This window comes from Cynoglossus semilaevis, chromosome 14 (genome assembly GCF_000523025.1).
Source record: "Cynoglossus semilaevis isolate Cse_v1.0 chromosome 14, Cse_v1.0, whole genome shotgun sequence".
In the NCBI taxonomy this organism is placed as follows: Eukaryota; Metazoa; Chordata; class Actinopteri; order Pleuronectiformes; family Cynoglossidae; genus Cynoglossus; species Cynoglossus semilaevis.
In genome coordinates this window covers 2,569,626-2,590,141 of record NC_024320.1, presented here as the reverse complement: position 1 = coordinate 2,590,141, position 20,516 = coordinate 2,569,626, and the positions used below count along the sequence as shown (strand labels likewise).

General features: G+C 38.9%; 2 protein-coding genes across 5 annotated transcripts in view; both read left to right on the top strand.

Moving 5' to 3' along the window:
* The window catches only part of rabgap1 (RAB GTPase activating protein 1), a 61,873-nt gene that overhangs the window by 28,852 nt on the left and 12,505 nt on the right, over window positions 1–20,516 (top strand). For 2 of the 4 annotated variants that reach the window (XM_017038696.2, XM_008324406.3), the window contains 9 exons: window positions 10,525–10,638; window positions 12,864–12,938; window positions 13,738–13,863; window positions 13,983–14,126; window positions 15,215–15,256; window positions 15,390–15,518; window positions 18,053–18,145; window positions 19,179–19,289; window positions 19,530–19,634. In XM_017038696.2, the coding sequence (XP_016894185.1) occupies window positions 10,525–10,638; window positions 12,864–12,938; window positions 13,738–13,863; window positions 13,983–14,126; window positions 15,215–15,256; window positions 15,390–15,518; window positions 18,053–18,145; window positions 19,179–19,289; window positions 19,530–19,634 (939 nt within the window). Of the gene's footprint in view, window positions 1–10,524; window positions 10,639–12,863; window positions 12,939–13,737; window positions 13,864–13,982; window positions 14,127–15,214; window positions 15,257–15,389; window positions 15,519–18,049; window positions 18,146–19,178; window positions 19,290–19,529; window positions 19,635–20,516 lie in introns of all 4 variants that reach the window. The other 2 variants (XM_008324407.3, XM_008324405.3) reach the window with 1 other exon arrangement.
* Window positions 1,376–5,651, top strand: LOC103389124 (probable G-protein coupled receptor 21). The gene has a single exon (XM_017038697.2). The coding sequence runs from the start codon at window positions 1,877–1,879 to the stop codon at window positions 3,092–3,094; it is 1,218 nt and encodes a 405-aa protein (XP_016894186.1). The 5' UTR covers window positions 1,376–1,876; the 3' UTR covers window positions 3,095–5,651.

Sequence of the window (20,516 nt, the reverse complement as noted above, 5' to 3'; positions counted from 1 at the left end):
GGCTCTGCAGGTTGACTGTTCTGTTTACCTTTTGAACAGACTATATTTTTCACTTACTTACTTACTTTGAAGGTTTCGCTGCCTCAGTGAAGCAAACCAGGTCTAATCTTTGTTATTTTTCCATTTGAATAATTTATGCCAATAATTACTGCCCATCTTGTATGTCATATATAGTATATGACTATATACTATATCTGCACCTGCTCAAAGTAATACATTTTTTTAAAAGTTACCTTCATTAATACATGTCATTGTTAGCTATGTGGATTGACAATGAAAATGCTGGTCATTCCAGACAACACAAATACCAAAATGGTGCCAACCTTAGCATTAGCCTAGAATTCACTAGCCAGTAATTTAAACAATGTATGGTGTTAAACCCATGGACTATAATAGCTTAAGACAACATTTATTGATAAACCCAGTGGTGCTGTGGATTGAGATACTTCATGTTGATACTGTTTAGGCTACAGTGACAGTATCAAATAGACCATTTTTGTGCACTGATTATAAAACACCGGCAGAAATAATTAAATACAGAGAAGCTGCTTAATGTACTTAGCAGAAACCCTGTACTTCAATTCCAGTTTTAGCACCATGCGTATTTGTAAAATAAAAAGAAGAAAGAAATAGTCACTATTATTTCTGTTTTTTTTTTTTTTGACCTACTCAAACATATTTATTGATCAGCTGGACTTAAAAAATAATCCATTTCAATATCTGGGCCAATATTCTGAGCATCCAAATCCAATTTCTTCAAATCCAATTTTACAAGTGCTAATTTTGACAGCGTGAAACAGTATTAGTAGACGTTGGGTGTATTGTGAGAAACAGTGGTACTACACACAGGCAAGAGGAAGAGGGTGGGGGTAGGACCCAGCTTCAGACCCTCACAGTTGATCATTGGCTGGACACACAGGGAAGAGGAGGGGCTGCAGTGCTACTGTGTCTGTATAGAGAGCAACAGAGGGAGAGAGAGGATAAATGACCACCAGCGGGGAGGAGGGGGTTTCTTTCAGCATCGGTCTGCCTGCTGTCCTCATGCCTACATCAGTTACAGTTGCTTGTCTTTTTGATTTAAATAGTTGAATCGTGTCTGTGTTTATATATTCGATGGTGTATTTTCAACATCAGAGTCCTGTGCACTGCCTCCTTCCTCACGGTAAACAGCAGTCAACCACTCTGTAATCTTTCAACCCAGGACCAGACAGAGACCGAGACGGACAAAAGGTGGACATTAAAGAGGGTTGAAAACCGACTCAAGGATCAACAACAGCAACAAAAAACGAGAAGAACATGGAAAAGGAATAAGGACATTGGTGGAATTTCGTGCTGGAATTTAACGGAGGAATCACTTTCACCCTAAATTTATGTCCGCATCCCAAAAGTAGAAAAGTAGAGCCTTTTCACTGGAAACGGTGTTTGGACTACAGACAGATAAAAAGGCACCTTCAATCGCAGCTGCAGCAGATGTTGAAAACATCTGACTTTTAGGGGAGCGAATGCTTTTCAAGCATAGATTGGGCTGTGATATCTTTAAACAAAGTCACATTTTTCTCATTTTTTTTCTCTCGCTTGTCCCTGCCAGTTGGAAAGACTGCTCCACTGAGGAAACAGGGAAGAAAATCAAAACACTCTGTTGTTAGACTCAAGATAAACTGGGAATCATTACAGTTTTTCTTCTCTGAGAATCATTTTGTCATTACAATGGCAGATGGCAAAGGGCTCACTATGGACCTGCAACAAAAAGGCTATTTGTTGAACTGACACCAAACAAATACCGTCACAAAAAGAAATTTATTTTCCCAAGCGGGTTCTGGGTCTCGTTCGACTCTGAAGGAACCCTCCCCCCCGAAGAAAATTTTCCTTGCCCAAAATGATGAATTCTTCCCTGGATCCACTGAACCTAAGCCTAGTTGACCCAGTGGGTGGATCTGCTCCCTTCTGCCTACTTGAGATCGGTTATTCCAAGGTTTTTACCACCTGTCTGCTGGAAGTTACTGTTATACTCCTTCTGACTATTCTTATAATTTCTGGTAACATGGTGGTAATTTTTGTCTTTCACTGCGCACCTTTGCTCAGCCAGCACACCACCAGTGCTTTCATCCAGACGATGGCCTACGCTGATCTGCTGGTGGGGATGAGCTGCTTGTTTCCCTCCCTCTCCCTCCTCCATTGCCTGCAGGGCCTTGACCCCAAACTCACGTGCCAGGTTTTTGGCTACCTGGTGTCTGTTTTGAAGTCTGTGTCAATGATGTCACTGGCCTGTGTTAGCGTCGATCGCTACATCGCCATCACTCGACCTCTGACCTATGCTTCGCTGGTAACATCATGTAGGGTGCGCTGCTGTATCGTTTTAATTTGGCTGTATTCTGCTCTGATGTTTCTCCCATCTTTTCTTGGATGGGGAAAACCTGGTTATCACGGTGATGTGGTGGAGTGGTGTGCACTTCAGTGGAGGACTAGTCCAGCATTTACAACTTTTATTGTGGCACTTCTCTACGCTCCAGCTGCACTCACCATCTGCTTTACCTACGGCAATATTTTCAAGATCTGTCGACAGCACACCCGGGAGATCAGTGAGCGCCAAGCACGTTACCAACCCCAACAACTGCAGGCGATCAAGGACAACACTGCAGCACAACAGGGGCAGCCGCACTTCTCCGCCCAACCGCAAATGATTGGACCCCACCAACCCCCATATCAGCACTCAACATCAACATACTCAGACAAGCGATACGCCATGGTGCTTTTCCGTATCACCAGCGTGTTTTATATCCTTTGGTTGCCTTACATTATCTACTTCCTACTGGAGAGTGCGGGGATCTACCATCACCCTGCTGCGTCTTTCCTCACCACATGGCTGGCCATCAGCAACAGCTTCTGTAACTGTCTCATCTACAGTCTCTCCAATGCTGCCTTCAGGAAAGGCTTGAAACGCCTCTGCTCCTTCTGTTTGCAGCGCAGCAGCAGTGGCTTTGTGGTTCAAAACACCAGAAGGACTTTGGTTGGATCTGTAGAGAAGGGATGTGGAAGTCCAAGGTGTGGATATGGCTACAGGGATATTGGAATTGGCACAACCTGTCATGTTTAGAGGGAACACGTAGGAAATGGTTGTGGCAAAAACACTTGGGAACATCTGTTAAAGATATCTCCAGGAAAACGTCTCCTCTGCTAAGCTGAAATATGCTGTAATGAGATGGAAGAGGCATCGGTCTGCTACTGCTGTTTTTGTAGCTGGAAGTTACAAAAAGTGTTTGAAAATGGTCAAGGAATGTTATTTATGGACATGTGAAGAGAAAGATGTGTAACAATCTGTGGTGATGTGACAGTGAAGAATCTTTTTATTTATGGGATGTGATGTCTTAATTTATTTACTAAAGTAAGAAATGTTACAGTGTAATCTTTTTTTAAAAGTTATTGGTTGTGTCGCTTAAGTTAAAAAAATAATGCAAATGGCAGACTGCACTACTGTGTGTTAGTAATTTAGCACTTACATGAACCGCAAATGGCAGACTGTTTGACTGTGCTTTTATTCTTTCGGTGTCCCTCAAGCATCTGGTGGATTAAAAAGTAAAGATAGAGATCTAGACTGACCAGATGTGCCACACTGGCAGTTTCACCATTTTGAGAAATTAATGGAAAAGACTAATGAGGATGGATGTCGTTTAGTGATTATGTCAAGAGATGCTTTCTTTCTTTGATGAACTGTTAAGGTTTCAAGAAATGAAATCAGTCGTCAAAACGTTCACTGATTCCCCGATTACTTAATACATTTTTTTTTGGTTCTTATACTTTTATAAATGTTCAAGCGTAGACATGCCCTGCTAAATGACCATTTTTAACGGAGAGAAATTTGTCTTCTAATTTTAAAGATTATAATCATGAATAAAACCACTGGTCTTCTTTTTTATGTTTTTTCCCATTGATTTTATGGCATCTTTTATGCACGGTTGTCTTCAGCTCACGCCACAGTTTTGGCTTCGACTCTTGCAAAACTTTAATTTTCTTCTGCTGAAACAGTTCCTTTGTTGTTAGTACAGTATGTAAGCTGTGGGTGACTATCATCTGAAATACCAAACAGACTAAAAAGGGGGTTTTACGTAAGAAGAATACTAAGGATTTTGTTCTTTGTTATTTCTTCTCTGACAAAAGTCCAAGAATCAGCGGTAGAACACTGTCATAAACATCTTGTGGGTTGAACGTTGGTCTCACGAGAGCATAAAACATTTTCTAAGCAGTTTTTGGAGGACAAGTGTCCAGATAAATGATTATTACACTTTGGGCAAATGCAGGGAGCGTGTCAGAGATTTCTGTGGTATTTTGAATCCATTTGATGCTTATAAGCTCTTAGTGGAAACACGGGGTGAGTAAATGTAAGGAAAATCCAACTGTAGCTGCTGAACTTCATTTGGTCACAGATTCAATTTTCTGGTGTCAAGTGTGAACTTTACTGCCTTTTACATTGGTCAATATATAACTGGTTTATTCCAATCACAGAAAAATTTAAAGTTATTCAAGCGTGACCATACTTTATGCTATTTCTGTACATTAGAAAACAGTTCTTCAGACTTTATTAGGACATTAGTGCTTTTTTAAGGTAAATTAAATACTTAAAAATAAAATCGTGACCCTTGCGCTTTTTTTTCTCTTCAGTAGTAGATGTAACGCACAGGTTAATCAGTTTAACAGTTCTGTATTACTGCATTCCTTCCAATAATTGTCGACTTTTTTGTGACTTTAATAATGTGCCTGCTTCAGGTTTCCAAGTGCATATGCACACAAACACACACATACATGAAGACAGGAGGTTCACGCTTAACACTGAACAGACAAATAGTCCTATTCATGAAGCCGGAGCGCAGCTAACCTCTGTGCAGCACCGTGAAAAAAGGTCTGACCTGTCAACTCTGGGAATGCAGTAACATATGTGTATGTTTGTGTCTCTGTGCATGCCGGTGTCAGCATCTTGGTGCCATGTGTAGTTGTGTGCGGTTACTCTTTTATTCCATCTTGGTGGAATTGACACAAGAACAGGCTAAGAAGCCTAAAGAACCTTTTATACAGTTAGTTAAAAATGATTCCGTCTTCAGATGTTTAGCTTAATATTAATGGTAACTTATCTACCAAAGAAGGCTCAACAGAAAGTGTTTAAGTTTGTGTTTTCATAAATATGTCATTTATGAAGTAAAGACCAACCAGTTGTACACAATGTTTGTGTTGCTCCATTGCACTGTGTTGGCTTAGTGATGCCTTGTGTGCACGAATACGACTGTTTCCTCTTATATATGTGATTTATTGTCTCTTGAAATGCAAAAGAAAATAAAATGTTGGGTGAGTTTTATGTTCCTTAAGAGTCAATAACTTTATAAATATGGTAATGACTGTTATAGTGTAATCAGACTAAAAATGCAGTATTTAAGAGTATTTATAACTGTTGTCTTTTTGAAGTTCTGGGCACACTGGTTGATACTGTATGTTCCACATACAAAAAAAGTATTGTGTATAGTGAATGTTACAGTAGGAACGGCCTCAATGTTAGTTTGTGATTGTTTATCTATTAACACTAGCCATTTGAGAAGTGATGATAAGGAAAAGCTCCCTTAGTTTCAGGGGTTAACTTTTTGTGAATAAAGCTGCTTCTAATTGTATTTTTGTGGTAAATATTTTCCTTGTGTATATATATATATATATTTTTTCCTATATTTCCTACAAATGTATCCTGAACATAATTATCCCTTACTCACCCGAAACACTTACCTAGTTAGAAAAGCCAACTTAATTTGTGCAGATTTGTCCCTGAAGATACACTGTATAAGCAAAAACATTCACCTTAGGACATTCACTTTTTCCCTGTTGTGACTCTTGTTCTTTGGAGGTCGGTACTGTGTTAAGGACTTAACTGCTTTTAGCAATCATTCATGTTACTATTAGCTGTTTTGACATTTTTAAAGTGTTCGTCTGTGTCCGGGTTAACGTTCAGGCAGTAAAACACCAGCATGTGCCACTCGTGAAAGTTGTTTTCCCATGATAAAAAGTTGTCCAGAAATGGTGGAATAGGGGACTGGGCCAAAACCCACGCCTCGGGTAAAAGCAGGGAGCCAATACAGTCTCTCACTGATAGTATGGCTCTATAAACACCAGTGTATAAATGATATCTAGATTTTCACCAGACACAAAAACAAATCACGCTGTTGGACGTAATTGTACTCTTATTTACATACGCCACAAATCTAGTGAAATTTGTAATTTACCATTATCCTTTGACATACGCCACAAATCCAGTGAAATTTGTAATTTACCATTATCCTTGTCTGTAACAAACACACACAAAAAAACCCGGCACCAGTCGGTCATAAGATCTTACAATCTGGCTCTAATAGTGCACCGTAAACACACAGTGGTATTTTCTTATCTCTGCGTTTCAGTCTGTGTTCAAGTCTTTCCTTTTGTGTGTGCACGAGTGTGTGTGTATTAAGCTCTAAATAGACCATAATAGCTTACTCTTGACCTAACAGTTGTGAGTCACAGATTATTATCACATTATGGTTTTATAAATGAGCAGTTCAACAGAACCTCGGTCTGGAATCATGCAGAAAATGCAGGCGTATCACTGGAGCAGAAAGGCAGAGTGTGGGAAATATATTTCTGTTTGTACAGGGCTGCTTTTTCATGTTGACGATGTTGGGACTTTGTAACTGTGACACGACTTTCCCATTAGATAATCCTCTTGACATTTCAATCCTGTGAGCTAGGTTACTGTGGTTGAACACGTTTTGTATTTACATCTAGGAAAAGAATATGAAAAAAATGTCCTGACATGGACAGCTGTTGGCTCCAGATCAAGGCCTGGCTCAGACTCTGCCGTTATTTGTCTACTTTTGACTTTCTCATGTTGTTACAGATAAAAATAAACCGTTGTGTGCACATGGTAAATGCATAGCCGTAAATGGGCTGTATCCCAGAACTGTATTAGTTCATGTGCTCTATCTGCAGAATTCTCATGCTGGCAACTGCAGAGGTGGTAACGTGAGTGTACTCGGGCAGCAAACTGACACAGACATTCAGTTAATTATTAGTTGGGTGGCGACTCAAAGAGACATTTTAGCAGCTGTTATTTCTGCACGTGATTGCGGCTGTCAATCAAGATGCACCAGATATTGTTATATGCTGCATTTTATTTGAACTCTTTTTTTTAATGAAGCAAAGTGAAAGGGCAGTTATTTAAGATTGTGTCTGATGTTTCTTATCATAATTTAAAAAAAAAAAGTTTTTAAAATCCATTTGAATTCCAGGTGACCCCACTATGGGGTCACAACCCCAAGATTAAAAAAACACTGGGCTACACCTTCCATTTAAAGTCATATTAGTTCTTAAAGGTATAGCAGTACTTGTCTAAAATGATACTGTATCCACTAATAATTATTGCTACCATATAATACATGGGCTCATAATGGATTACATTTTAAATATTGGACTCTAGTATAATTGGGTTGAGGGATCAGATATTAATTTGGAAAACAGATGAAGTAAACGTTAATACTTCATTCGTCCAACTCCGTATTTGTAACAAATTCCATCAGACTAAATACTCTCATTGTTCCTTCTTTATCAGCGGTCTTATCGAAGACCTGACACTCTGTTTTATTTGGTACTCAGAACAAGGTTTTATGAAGGCTGATAAACATCAAGCCCTGGTTCTCCTTGGCATCTCAGCAGGGTTCTGTACGAACTCAGAAAGAATAACAGAACAACTTGTCAGCTATTGTGTTAAGTCATAGAAAATCAGGGACATAAACAATGAAGGGGGAGCAATTCAGCCTTTCACACGGAAGCCAGACTTTATTCCTAGCATTAGGAAACTCACGCACACACCCACGCACGCACGCACGCACACACGCACACACACACACACACGCTCGTACAAACACATTAGGGCAGAATTGATCTTGTAAAAACAGCCATAACCAATTGTTTTGCAGTCATAGATGCCAGCCACTTTTCTAGCACAACAAATCAGAAAATACACGAACTCTTTAGATAGCCATGATTTTATTGAAACCAAATGGAGTAGGTGATGCATGCAGTCGATTTTCTTTCGCCCTGGACATTTAAAAGCATTGCAAAAAAAAACAACTTAGTGTGAGCTCATTGCTAAGTCCAAAATGACCACAGTGTAAAAAAAAAGACATCCCAATTTTTGCATTTTTTTTATCCCTACACAAAATGAAGGTGGATTACTTAATGTCCTTTTTTTTATTACTTTGCAGTGTGAATGCAAACGTGGAGTGAAACTAGTTTTACTGGCAGAGAGTACTATATTTAGTGCCAAGAAAAAAGAAAATTCTATTACCAAATGTTCCGGACTAAAAGTCACTTTTTTAAATCCTTTTGGCTGGGTTTGCGGCTTATAGTCAGGTGCGACTTATATATTAAAATATATAATTTCACGTGTTTGTTATTTTCTAACTGACAGCCGCTAGAGGGCACTCTAGGCTTGTGTACCAGTATCTGCTACTCTATTACTGAAAATTTACCTGTTTGTTATTTTCGCACTGAAAGCCACTAGAGGGCACCCTAGCTGGCCATTGTGACTACTCTGGTGCAACTTATAGTGCGGAAAATAAGGTATACATACAGTAAATAACAACACGTAGACCTACAATTCACATGAAATGGGAATGTAACAAAAAAGTCCATATTGACCCCACAGGATCAAAAACCCAGTTTACCCATGAAGACCACCCTACTATTTAAAGCTCTGATACAGTTGTTATCAGATCTTGTCTTGTTGCCCCCTTTTCGCACATTTGTAACCCTCCCGACGTAGCCATCCTGGTCTCTTTTCTTTCTCCACTTCCTTTCTCTCACTTTGACTCCCACTTCCTCCTTGTAAAGACACTGGATTTGTTTTCTCTCTGTACTCACGCAATCCTCATTCCAAACCTCTCTAACCACCACACACATGGACAGACGGAGAGAAAGCTAATTGGCCATTATGTCAGAGGTCTTTGTACATGCTCTCAGCACTCCAGATAAGTGTGGCTAAGTGGTGCTTGTGTAAACACGGATGCTTATCAATCACTGTGAAACCGTAGCATGGCTGATGTGGATCCTTTTACTCTGGTTGCCGTAGTTCTTCCCACCAAGTGTTGACTATGTAGAAATAGATTTACAAAAAAAAAGCTTTTTTTTTTCTTCTCCAACCTGCACTGAAGTTATTACAAATCTTTAAATTGCTCTAAACAATTGGCATTGCTCAACAACTAGTCACTGGGCTGTAACTGTGACTTGCTGGGTGTGGCGGACGTGGTGGAGCGGCTGTTCAGAAAAGAACCACTGTTATTGGTCTCTGTTCTCCGCTTGTTTGCTTTGTTTCACTATTCTTCCTGCATTTCTTCCCATAGTTGCATTATTTTTGGTTGACTCTCTTCCTCTGTGGAAGTTGAAACGGTAACCTTGAGAATAAACGCAAGAAAGAATTGAAGGAGGTAAAATTAGCCCAATGGGGAACATGTGAGATTTGATATTTGCACTGGCTCAATACAATGGGACTGCAACATGGCGCTGCCTTCAGGGACTTTATTGACAGCTTTTACCCCACGTGCCTTTTGGCAATGCGCTGAATGCTGAAAAAAAACAAGTTCTCAATTTTCATTAGAAACTATTTATAAGAACTCATAAAAACTGAAACATTTCTTCATAGTCCCATTTAGAGTGTTTACATAGAGAACAAAGCCATTTTTTGTCTTCCAGGAATCCCTACTTCTTCTCCTCTTTCTGGTTTAAATCAGGACTCTCTGCAAGCCAGTGAAAATGTGAACTTTGGCTTTTTAAAGATCATTCATGAATGTAACCGTTCTAAATTCCCAGAATGAGGTTACAGAGTTTGTCACCAGATCATGGTAATCAATGTTTCTGAAATCTCTTCCCGTCCACCTGCTGTAAAAGTAATGAGGGAACTAGGAAAAGACATGTATTCCCTGAAATACAGTGATTGTACAGACTTGTTTGAAACCAGCGTGGTGTACGACAGTACGTTAGCTAATATTTGGGATAAAATGCCCTTTAACACTAGAACAGCCAAGGTGGTCGTTTTGAAAATTATATATGGTTTATCCATCCATCCATCCACCATCATCCTCTGCTTAAACAGGACCGGGTCGCGGGGGTAACTGTCAGAGCACGGATGTCCCCTTCTGGGGGGATCCCGAGGCGTTCCCAGGACAGCCGAGTGACATAGTCACTCCAGTGTGTCCTGGGTCTTTGAAATTCTCCCATGTTTTTTTTTTACCTAGAACCTAGAAGGTTATTGTCATGTCCGGGCTTGACATGTTAGTAGGATTTTGCATTTTTTTCTTCTAAGACAGTAAATGCATCACTTCTTCTTTGGAGTTTTCTCTTCCTTTGCCTCCTCTTCTAACGGATAATAAGAATTCATTATCGTCCTCTTTACATTTCCTTCTGGTTTCACTTACCGGTACTCACTGGTTCTTAATGCGTTCTCTCATGTCTTATTCTTAGGAGTCTCCCCAGGACAGCGCCATCACCCGAGACATCAACAGGACGTTCCCAGCTCATGACTACTTTAAAGACACTGGAGGTGATGGACAAGACTCTTTGTACAAGATCTGCAAGGTGGGACCCTAACACACACACACACACCTTTACACATTGTTTCTCAACCTAGGGTCATCTGTAATATCTAGTAATTTATCTAAAAGAAAATGACTAATAAAAATATTTAATATATATATAATATTTCAAAATGTAATTAAAAACACCACAGACATTTTCAACTTCAATCATTATTATTTTTAAAATGTAATTAAAAACACCACAGACATTCTGTATTTTTTCACTTTAATGATTATAAATGGAGTTCACATCTACTAAAGTGTCTCTGGCGTCGTCACAAGCCAAAAAAGGTTGGGAGCCACTGGGTTAATATTTCTTCAGTTTAATCTGGTGTAAGTTTTGCAAAACAGCGCTCTCATCACTAAATCAAACCTTTAAATGTTAAATAATAATTAAGTCAGAAGCTTTAACAATCTGCTATAAAATTATGTGACAGGTTTTTTTTACCGTGACGCTGTGTAATTATGGTGTGAATGATTAGCTGCGCAGCACATCTGTTAATAAAGTTTGCTGCAGAATTGATAGGTTGATTAATTAGCTCCACAGCCTCTGTGTTTGGCTGAGGTTCACTGAGTTTAACACTGTCGATGGAAATGAGTTCAGAATCAAACACGGACGGACACACTCACACACCCTCCAGAGGCGACTGAGAGGAATATGTACCAAGTACTTAGACAGGGTTATACTCATATAAACACACATACATACTCTCTCGACAGACTGGCTGTTGTATATTTACTGCTTTATTCCCCATTTATATTGCATCTGTATTTAATCATCTATAATAATCTACACATGCAGGAGGACGTCCATTTGCTCACAGCTCCTAAGGTGGACTTTAATAATTCAGCAGAAACTCTTTATTCTGCCTGGAAATGAATTGCATTTGGATACATTTGTAAATCTGTAGGAAGTCCTGCTCTTTTAAAACTTTACATTTTATATTTTTTCTTAAAAATATAAACGTTTCTCACTTTTGTTTTACTTCCTTCTTTATATTTATATTTCAGTTTTTCCTGATCTGTCTTCTACTTGTCCTCTCCCAGTTCCAGGAACTGTCCGCAGCGCTGCTATGTCAAGTGTTTTTAAAAGAGTGGAAAAATGAACCTAGATGACCCTCAACAGAATGTTCAACATAACTCTACAGTCTTCTTAAAGAGACATCAGTCACACATTGTAATGAGAAAAATGTTCACCTCAATGTTCACTTTGTACACCGTCACAGTCCATAACCTCAGCTGCTGTATGAGGGTGTAGGTTGTCAGAAATAAAAATGACAAAAAACAGATTATTTATGACAGTAACAAAGATGCTTCTCTTCGTATCCTCAGTTCAAGTCCAAACACTTCAGTAAATGAATACTTTCTTTGCTGAATTCTCTCCAGGTCACACCCTTCTTTGTTTCTTGGTAATTCAGTTCAAAGAGAAAAACATTAAGCAGAACAAAACCTAAAAAAAAAAAAACAGGAGTCCATTAAAGTTTGGTTAAAAATATACTGTTAAGCTTTAATAAAACATATCACAGCTCAACACTTGACCAAGAAATAAGGACCTGTTTGAACATGTTTATATTATTAAAATCAGACACCTGGGAAATGATTACATCTGTCATAGAACTTTGACTCACACACACACACGGACTGATGGAGTGGATGCAATTACAGTATTTTGATGACAAAGCGAAAGCAAAATGTCCCAAATGTAAGTATTAAAATTATGGGCAGGCCACGGTGAGGACTCTGGCCCCCCTGCAGAAGGTTCTGGGTTTGATACTATCCAGTTCCCACCACTCAGTGTGGGTGGAGTCAGGGTGGGCATCTGGTGCAAAAACTCTTCCAAATCCCTTTGTAGACTTCTGCTGGGGCGACCCCTGCTGGAGGATCAAGATGGACGCGATTATTACTGTATATTCAAGTTCAAAAGGTTCATTTTGGTCTTACATAAGTTGAGAATATAAACATTTCTGATTCTGTAGTTGTTTATTGGCATGAGCCAGGGTTGGAGTTATTTTCTCTTTGAAATGTGTATGTTTTGAGGATTCAAAGTCAACTTTAGGTCAAAGGGAATCTCTAGCCCAAACATCAGTATTTATGCTATTATTTTAGTGGACAGATACCAACAGTCTTGAGGAGAAGTGATCTGGCTAGTGCAGTAATCCAAAACAGACTTCAGTCTAATATAACTGTACTGACTCTGTTCCTCTCTGTCTGTGTCTTTTTCTCTAGGCATACTCTGTTTATGACGAGGAGATTGGCTACTGTCAGGGACAGTCCTTCTTGGCTGCTGTACTGCTGCTGCATGTGAGTTCATATCAGCAGGACTCTGGCAAAAAAAAATAATAAACCAAAGTTTTAAACATTTCCAGGAACAGTGAGGAAATGTTTAGTTATGTTCTGACATTATCTCTCTAAAGTTCCTCAATACTGGAGGAAAGCAGCACTCCAGTCTATTCTGAGTGTGACAGAGCAGACACCTAATATACTGTATATATAAGGTTAAGGTTGAACTGTATTGATTGTTGGATATGTGTGTCTGTCCATATATATATATATATATATATATATATATATATGTTTTGGAAGTTGGGCAACTGGACGTGAATTTTCTAATATATGTATACATATATATGTATGTATATACCCACACACATACTATATCTATCAGAGTATTATTTTATCCATTATAAATGTTAAAATACTCCGAACCATGTATCCAGCGCCAAACGGATTATACTGAGTGGAGCGGTCGACCGGGCCAAGATGGCGGCCCCACGGCTCGTTAGCGCCATTAGACAGGAGCGGTCGATGCGGCGTGTATTCTTTATTATGTCTGTACTTGGTATAACCCGTTTAAGGATAAATCTGGATGCCTTGAAAACGTCAACACTACCATCTAGTGGAGGAAATGTGTCCTCAAAAAGAACTTTGTAATACAGTCCTGATAAAAAAACACCCGTATTTATAAAATTAGGTTTGATATTTAGAGTACACTGCTAAAAAGTATCATAAGTAGTAGTAGTAGTAGTAGTAGAGTCATTAATAAGATTAGAAACCTGATCAGCAACATCACCCATATTTTGGTCTCTAAACTGAAAAACAGATGCCAGAGGAGCAGGCCTTCAGTGTGCTGGTCAAGATCATGTTTGATTATGGGCTCAGGGACCTTTTCAAGCAGAACTTTGAGGATCTGCACTGCAAGTTCTTCCAGCTTGAGAGACTCATGCAGGTGGGTTTGTGTGTGTGTGTGTGTTTGTGTGTGTGTGACTGTACTTCTGCCCTTAAAGCCAATCAAAAACCTTCTTTTAAAAAATTAGAACTAATTTCTCCATCCTCTGATTTGAGCAGGAATATATTCCAGACCTTTACAACCACTTCCTGAACGTGGGTCTGGAGGCTCACATGTACGCCTCCCAATGGTTCCTCACCCTCTTCACAGCCAAGTTTCCTCTCTACATGGTCTTCCATATCATTGACCTGCTACTGTGTGAGGTGGGTCATCGTGTTTTATCTTCAGACAAAAGAAATACAGAATAACATTTTTTTAAAAACACTGCATTTTATTTTAAGCAGTTTTTAACTGGTTTTCATACTTGACACACTTTGGACTATCTTTGTGATGTCTCTCAGAAAATGTCTTCTTTGTCTGCAGTAAATTAAAGTGCCCAGAGTCCTTTAGGAGATTAAATCATGGGGTTTATCAGAAGAGGGAGCAATAGATGTATGAAAATACATGTTTGAAGGACTAGGTGGGAAAGAAACAAATATTTCTCTGATACAAAGACCATGCACAGCATATAGATATTTCTATCAGCAAAGATTGTTGATATTAACTATAAGAAATTATATCAAAAGTATATCATATATATATATCAAATATATCATACAACTTAAATGATGTACCGCAGTAGTAACTATAAGACTGTATCCAAAGGAATTAAATAATGACTTCCTCAAGGTCCAGTCAAGGATGAAAAGGGTTTTGAGAGTCTATGAAATACTGCTTGGTAACTCCAGGAAAATCTTATGTCTTGCTTGCTAACAGCACAACAACAAACCTGTTTTAATTTGTACTATTTGACCTAGGTTATAAAGTGGAACTAAATTACACTGCCCTCTACTGGAATAAGCTGTTACTACCTCAGGCAATTTTAGTTGCATTCAAACTGGGTTTTAAAATGTACCTTTGAGTTTGACATTTTTATGAGTTGAAGAGTGAGAAACAAGTAGGAGATTGAACAAATCTGAAATTGTCAGTGCAATTCCTAGGTAATATGTCTCTAACCTCTTCTCTCTTTTTGCACCTGTAGCATTATAAACCAGGTTTATAGCCCTAGCCACTGATGAGACAATTTACAAAAGTTGCAGTGTAAGTAAAAACTGCAGCTCAGAAAAATGCAATAGTAACAGATCCAAAAAGCTGTTACTGTCATAGGAGGAATGCTAGATTTTTTTTACAGCATTTATTTTTCAAAGTTTCCTGTTTTCCTTGTACATTATTTAACATTTCATTATATTATACAGTATAAAGGTGTGTTATTAAACGCTTGAGTCATGATTTTCTGCTTTCTTTATTCCAGGGCATCAGTGTGATCTTCAACGTAGCCCTGGCTCTTCTAAAGGTGTGTTTCATTTCAAGCTAACCATGCCTGTACAATAAGGAAGGAAAAAGAAAAGGAAAACATTTTTCCCTGTCCCCACATGCATGAATTTCTTTCTTTCTTTTTTTTTTTTTGCTTTGCCTTTTTCCCTCAGACCTCAAAAGACGATCTGATCCAAACGGACTTTGAGGGTGCACTCAAGTTCTTTCGTGTTCCGGTCCCAAAGAGGTATCGCTCTGAGGAGAACGCAAAGAAGCTAATGGAGCTGGCCTGTAGCATGAAGGTTAGTGTGAAAAGAATCCGACAAAAATCTCAATTGGTCACCGGCTGAGGTTCTTCTGAAATCATCATAAAAGATTAGATTCATGTGGAGGATGGTATTTTTTTTAAAACCATATTCCACTTAAATGGAAAAAAATAAGAAAAAGTAATATTTCAGTCACACCGCTGTATGCCAGTAGGGGCCACTGTTGACCTTTACAACATCATCCTACATGCACGAAGTCACACACACACTCAGACAGGGACTGTTTGTGTGCACACACAGACACCTGTGTCCTGACCTGTTTTGAAAAAGTCTGGCCCAGTTTGGAGGTTCTAACTTTGAAGGTAACTTTGAGCAGATATTTATGAGCACACACTCTGTAAAGGAGAGCACATGGACAGAGATATGAGGTTTTTAGTTCTTCATACGACAGGTGAGCACCAGGGGGAGAGAAGACGAGCAGAGAGGAGGAGGTGTGTTTCAGGGCTCCAGGCCAACAACTGAAACTATCAGTCTGTTAGTGGGTGAGCACTGGTGATTCTCAGATAAAATATTTTATGACAGATTTTAAAAGTAAACAAAACATTCACTATGATATTTGCATCCTTGATGTTACACAGAAACAACACATCTGCTGTGAGCTGGGTTGCATATTTTAGAAGTTATTTCCATAACCTTGCTGGAGGAATTAAAATATTCTGTAATTTGACAAGGTGATCCCACTGAGGGCTGTAAGAGCTGCAGGTAAAATGTGACTGAAATTGGACTAATCCTTGGCCTGGATGTCATTAAAGAGGGCTTTAACTCAGCGATGATTACTGGTAACCTTATTGACCGATGGCAATTGATCTCAATCAAACCTCCTTGGCGAGGCACCTTCTTTATTCACCTCTCTCGTAGGTGTAAATGACTAGCCCCGGGGTAAATAAATGTACATTTAATACTTAAAAAGCAGAAAATGATGGACAGATACCCTGTTAGCTTTATTGATTTATTTCTTCAAATGTTGCTTACGCACCAGAGGCTACAAGATAAAAATGATTAGAGTCCTTGATCCCAGGTGGTGTTCATTTTTGTCTTTGCTGCATCGTCCATCTCACGGGGGAGAATCCACAATCTGCATGAAAGGTATCCTGTCTCAGATACGGAGCAGAGAAAGGATTGTATATCGGTTTTATACAAGTCTAAAACTTCTCTCTCTGTCATTGAGTGCAGTGATCATTAAAATGTTATTGCTGTTTTATCTTCAGGGGGAAATGAGACCACAGTCATTTATATTGTCTTATTGTGTGGCTGTTACACCTGCTCTCTCGACTCGTCTGCCAAACCTTTCACTTTGAAAGCAAAAGTATGCAAATAATCATGGGGAATTTTTAATGAACATCATAAATCTTCTGTTTTGTTTTTTTTGTTTGTTTGTTTTTTTTGTTCAATATTTTCTTTATAATTTGACTAATAATGTCTGCCTTTTTCACTTCTCGACTTTATACTTGGTACATACGAAAGCAGATGCTGTATTGTGTGAGCTATATATTTCTTTATTTATTTACTGTATTTGTGGGTACAGTAAGGAAGGTGAAGGAAGGTGCTCTGGGTCACATTCCATATATTCTACCTGCACTATTTAAAGGTTAATGAACAGAAGACAGCAATTGGTGCAGTTTTCTGCAAGGGGAATTGTTGAGCATTTAAAGGACTTGTGTGAAGTCTGTAATGCACTTTGGTCTAAATCATCTGAATCTCCTCTCCACATCTGAGTACTGCGTATATATGCGTGTACTGTATGCAAATTTATATACATATGTATATGTCTATATATATATGTAAACGTGTATACATATGTTAAATATATATTTTTACATATATACATATATTATATTACACACACACATATGTATGTATGTATGTATATATATTGACTTTCAGGCACAGAGTCCTCATTGTGCAGTGGGTGCATTTTAAAAAGCCCAGTGTTAGGCAGTGATTTTGCAATGAAAGGCACGTTGATGAGGCTGTCTAAATGCACTGTGTATATGTGTGTGTGTGTGTGTGTTTCTGTGTGTGTGTTTATTGAGGTGCAGCTGTAGCAGTGAATGTGACAGTGGCTGTGTAACTGAAAGCTGCTCTGTGGTTTTTTTTTTTTTACTTGATTTGATAAAGAAGCAGCGGCGCACCTGGAATCTCTGCAGTGTGCTTCATCTGATTTAACGGGATGAAAAATACAAGCTGCTCAAATGAAGATTTAACCTAACTGCAGAGTCTTTCCTTAGTGAAACTGATCACACACATAAATGTTGTGTGCCATTAGGGAGCTCAACACATAACTTATCCTTTCATTTCTATCTCTTCTTGTAGCTTTTCTTCCTCTAATGCTAAAAAAATCAACACAGTTGCAATTGTACATGTGGTTTTCTTTTTCATTCTTCATCTTCACAAACAGAAGCTACAAGCAGAAATCAGAACATGAGTCAGTCATAATTTCATCCATGCTTTTCAGGCCACACACCAGACACTTGAATCCTCGTTCAGGTCTCTTTTCTTCTACCCAGCAGATCAGCCAGAAGAAGCTGAAGAAGTTTGAGAAGGAGTATCACACCATCAGGGAGCAGCAGGAGCAGCAGGAGGCCCCCATTGAAAGATATGAGGTACAGATTGCAGAACTGATGCTCTTTGTGTACTGACATTTTTGGCATTTGTTGTCATGTCAAAAACAAAATGGTACTTTTTGTACCGAAAATGTAGCAGATATGCAAATACAAACTGAGAAATACAGTTCTACTCCAGTTCTATATATCTACATAAGATATGTAAACATCTATATATGTACACGCTCCACATACAGTATATAAAAAATATAATGCATCTAATAACGATTAGTCTCTCAATTCCACCATTTAAAATTTCAGCCCCCCACCTTCTACCATTCCTTCAAGAAAAACTTTTTTAAAAGTCAAAAAGTTCTTCTCCAGAAGTCGTGGGAACTTTTTACTCTGTTCAACTGAAACGGTGCATTTGCAGTTAAGGTTCAAGTACATCTTCTAAAAGACAAATGTCTTTATTTTCACATGCCATACAGTCCAACAGAGTTCATCCATGACAGTGACTGATCCAGTTAAATTGAATGGCTCAGAATAACGTTTTCTCCCCTCCCTGTTTTTTTGTTTTTGGTTTTGCATTCTCATCACTCTACATTATGTTCAAGCCATTATGAGTCACATATTTATCTTTTTGTTCTTAATGACAATAACAAGTAACATGTTCAAGATAGATGTCAACACAGTCCTGAAATATTTTGCATAGAAATGTACAGTATATTTGCTGTTGCTTTTAAAGCTACTTTTGCTTTGAACACTGAAGTTTGTTATTGTTACTTCTCCCTTACTTTATGCTTGTTGCTGTTAAATGTGTTACAAAAAGTTAAACATTATAGAGACTCTTTTGCACTTTCTGCCCCACAGTCTCTCAGTCCTTCTGTGGTGAATCACAGGCAGGAAGAGATTATGCTCTTCCTCTTTTACTGTAGATCCCCTCACTTCTCTGTCCTCACGATCTCCACTCTCCTCTGTCTCCATTTGTATAAATGTTCACTCCTCTGTCCTTCTGCTGTTGTTCCTCATCGTTTCTTTTCTGTTACTCCTCTGTTTCACCTCTTCTCCTCCTCTCTTGTTCCGTATCCAGAGGGAGAACCGGCGACTGCAGGAGGCCAACATGCGCCTGGAGCAGGAGAATGACGACCTGGCACATGAACTAGTCAGCAGCAAGATAGCTCTCCGCAAAGACCTTGACAACGTAAGCTGAAGAGAAAGAATGCTTCGGCAATTTTTCTTGTGAATGTGACTTTTGGTGGTTGCTGCTGTAAACAGAGCTACCAGGCGAGGGTTTCTTGTAGCAACAGAAGTAGCACATTACAAGGAAGGAAGAGTTTGTTTTTGCAACAGGAACATAAGCACAACTGTGAGCTTACACTGCCTTAGATTTATTTTGGTGTCTAACTGTATGTGTATGTGTGTGTGTATGATGGTGTGTCAGGCTGAAGAGAAGGCAGACGCCCTGAACAAGGAGTTACTGCTGACCAAACAGAAACTGGTGGAGTCTGAGGACGAGAAGAGACGACTGGAGGAAGAGTCCGCACAGGTCAGAGCTGACGGGACAACATTCGACATTCTGTCAACATTCAGAATAAAAACCACCTCATACATAAACAAAAATACATAGTAGGTGATATGAGCTGGTGTCAGCAGTTGTAGCAGCTCATTGATATGACACTAACATTGACTACCAGGGTCATGATTATAGACCATGTATATAATATGGACCACACCTTTGGGTTGTGAAATTGTGATGTTTGCATATTTACAAATTAATGAGATGCTTTTAAAATTGATACCTTAATCCAGGGGTGTCCAACTCATTTTCGCTGGGGTCCACATTAGCAAAATAGTTGCCCTACAAGGGCCGGTTGTGTCTGGAAGAATGCATGAATCAGTGGTTTTCAACCTTGGGATTGCGAACCCAAGTGAGGTCACCTAGACTTTAAATAGGGTTGGTCTAAGTAAGTTCTCTAGTATTTGCTAAAAAGAAAATACTGATAAAAATGTTTTCGACCACACAAAATGACTTGGTGGGCCACATTCAGCCTGTAGGCCTTGTGTTTGACACATGCGCTAATTCAAGAAGATAAATAAAATTTAAATGAAGTTATTCAGTAGACCAGAAAGTATTTTCAGAAGCACATAAACTTCAGCGCCAAACTAGCCTGATATTTACAGTTGGTGCCCAAGGCAAGATCAAAATAGCTAATACTATATATACCGATGATATATGCCTTGCTTAAAATAACCAATAGCACAGAAATTGCTAAACCGGCATCAAAATATAGCAGCAACAGAAGGTTAGTCTGGAAAACTAGCTTTAAAAATGTAGAAGAAATGGCCACGAGCTCTGCTTTGTTGTGGGTTTGTTTAACATATTCCCCTGGAACGTGACATTTTGTTTCTTTTGTGGTGATCGATTATG

Coding starts and splice junctions, on each gene's coding strand:
- LOC103389124 (XM_017038697.2), top strand. CDS start 1,877: ATGATGAATTCTTCCCTGGATCCACTGAACCTAAGCCTAGTTGACCCA.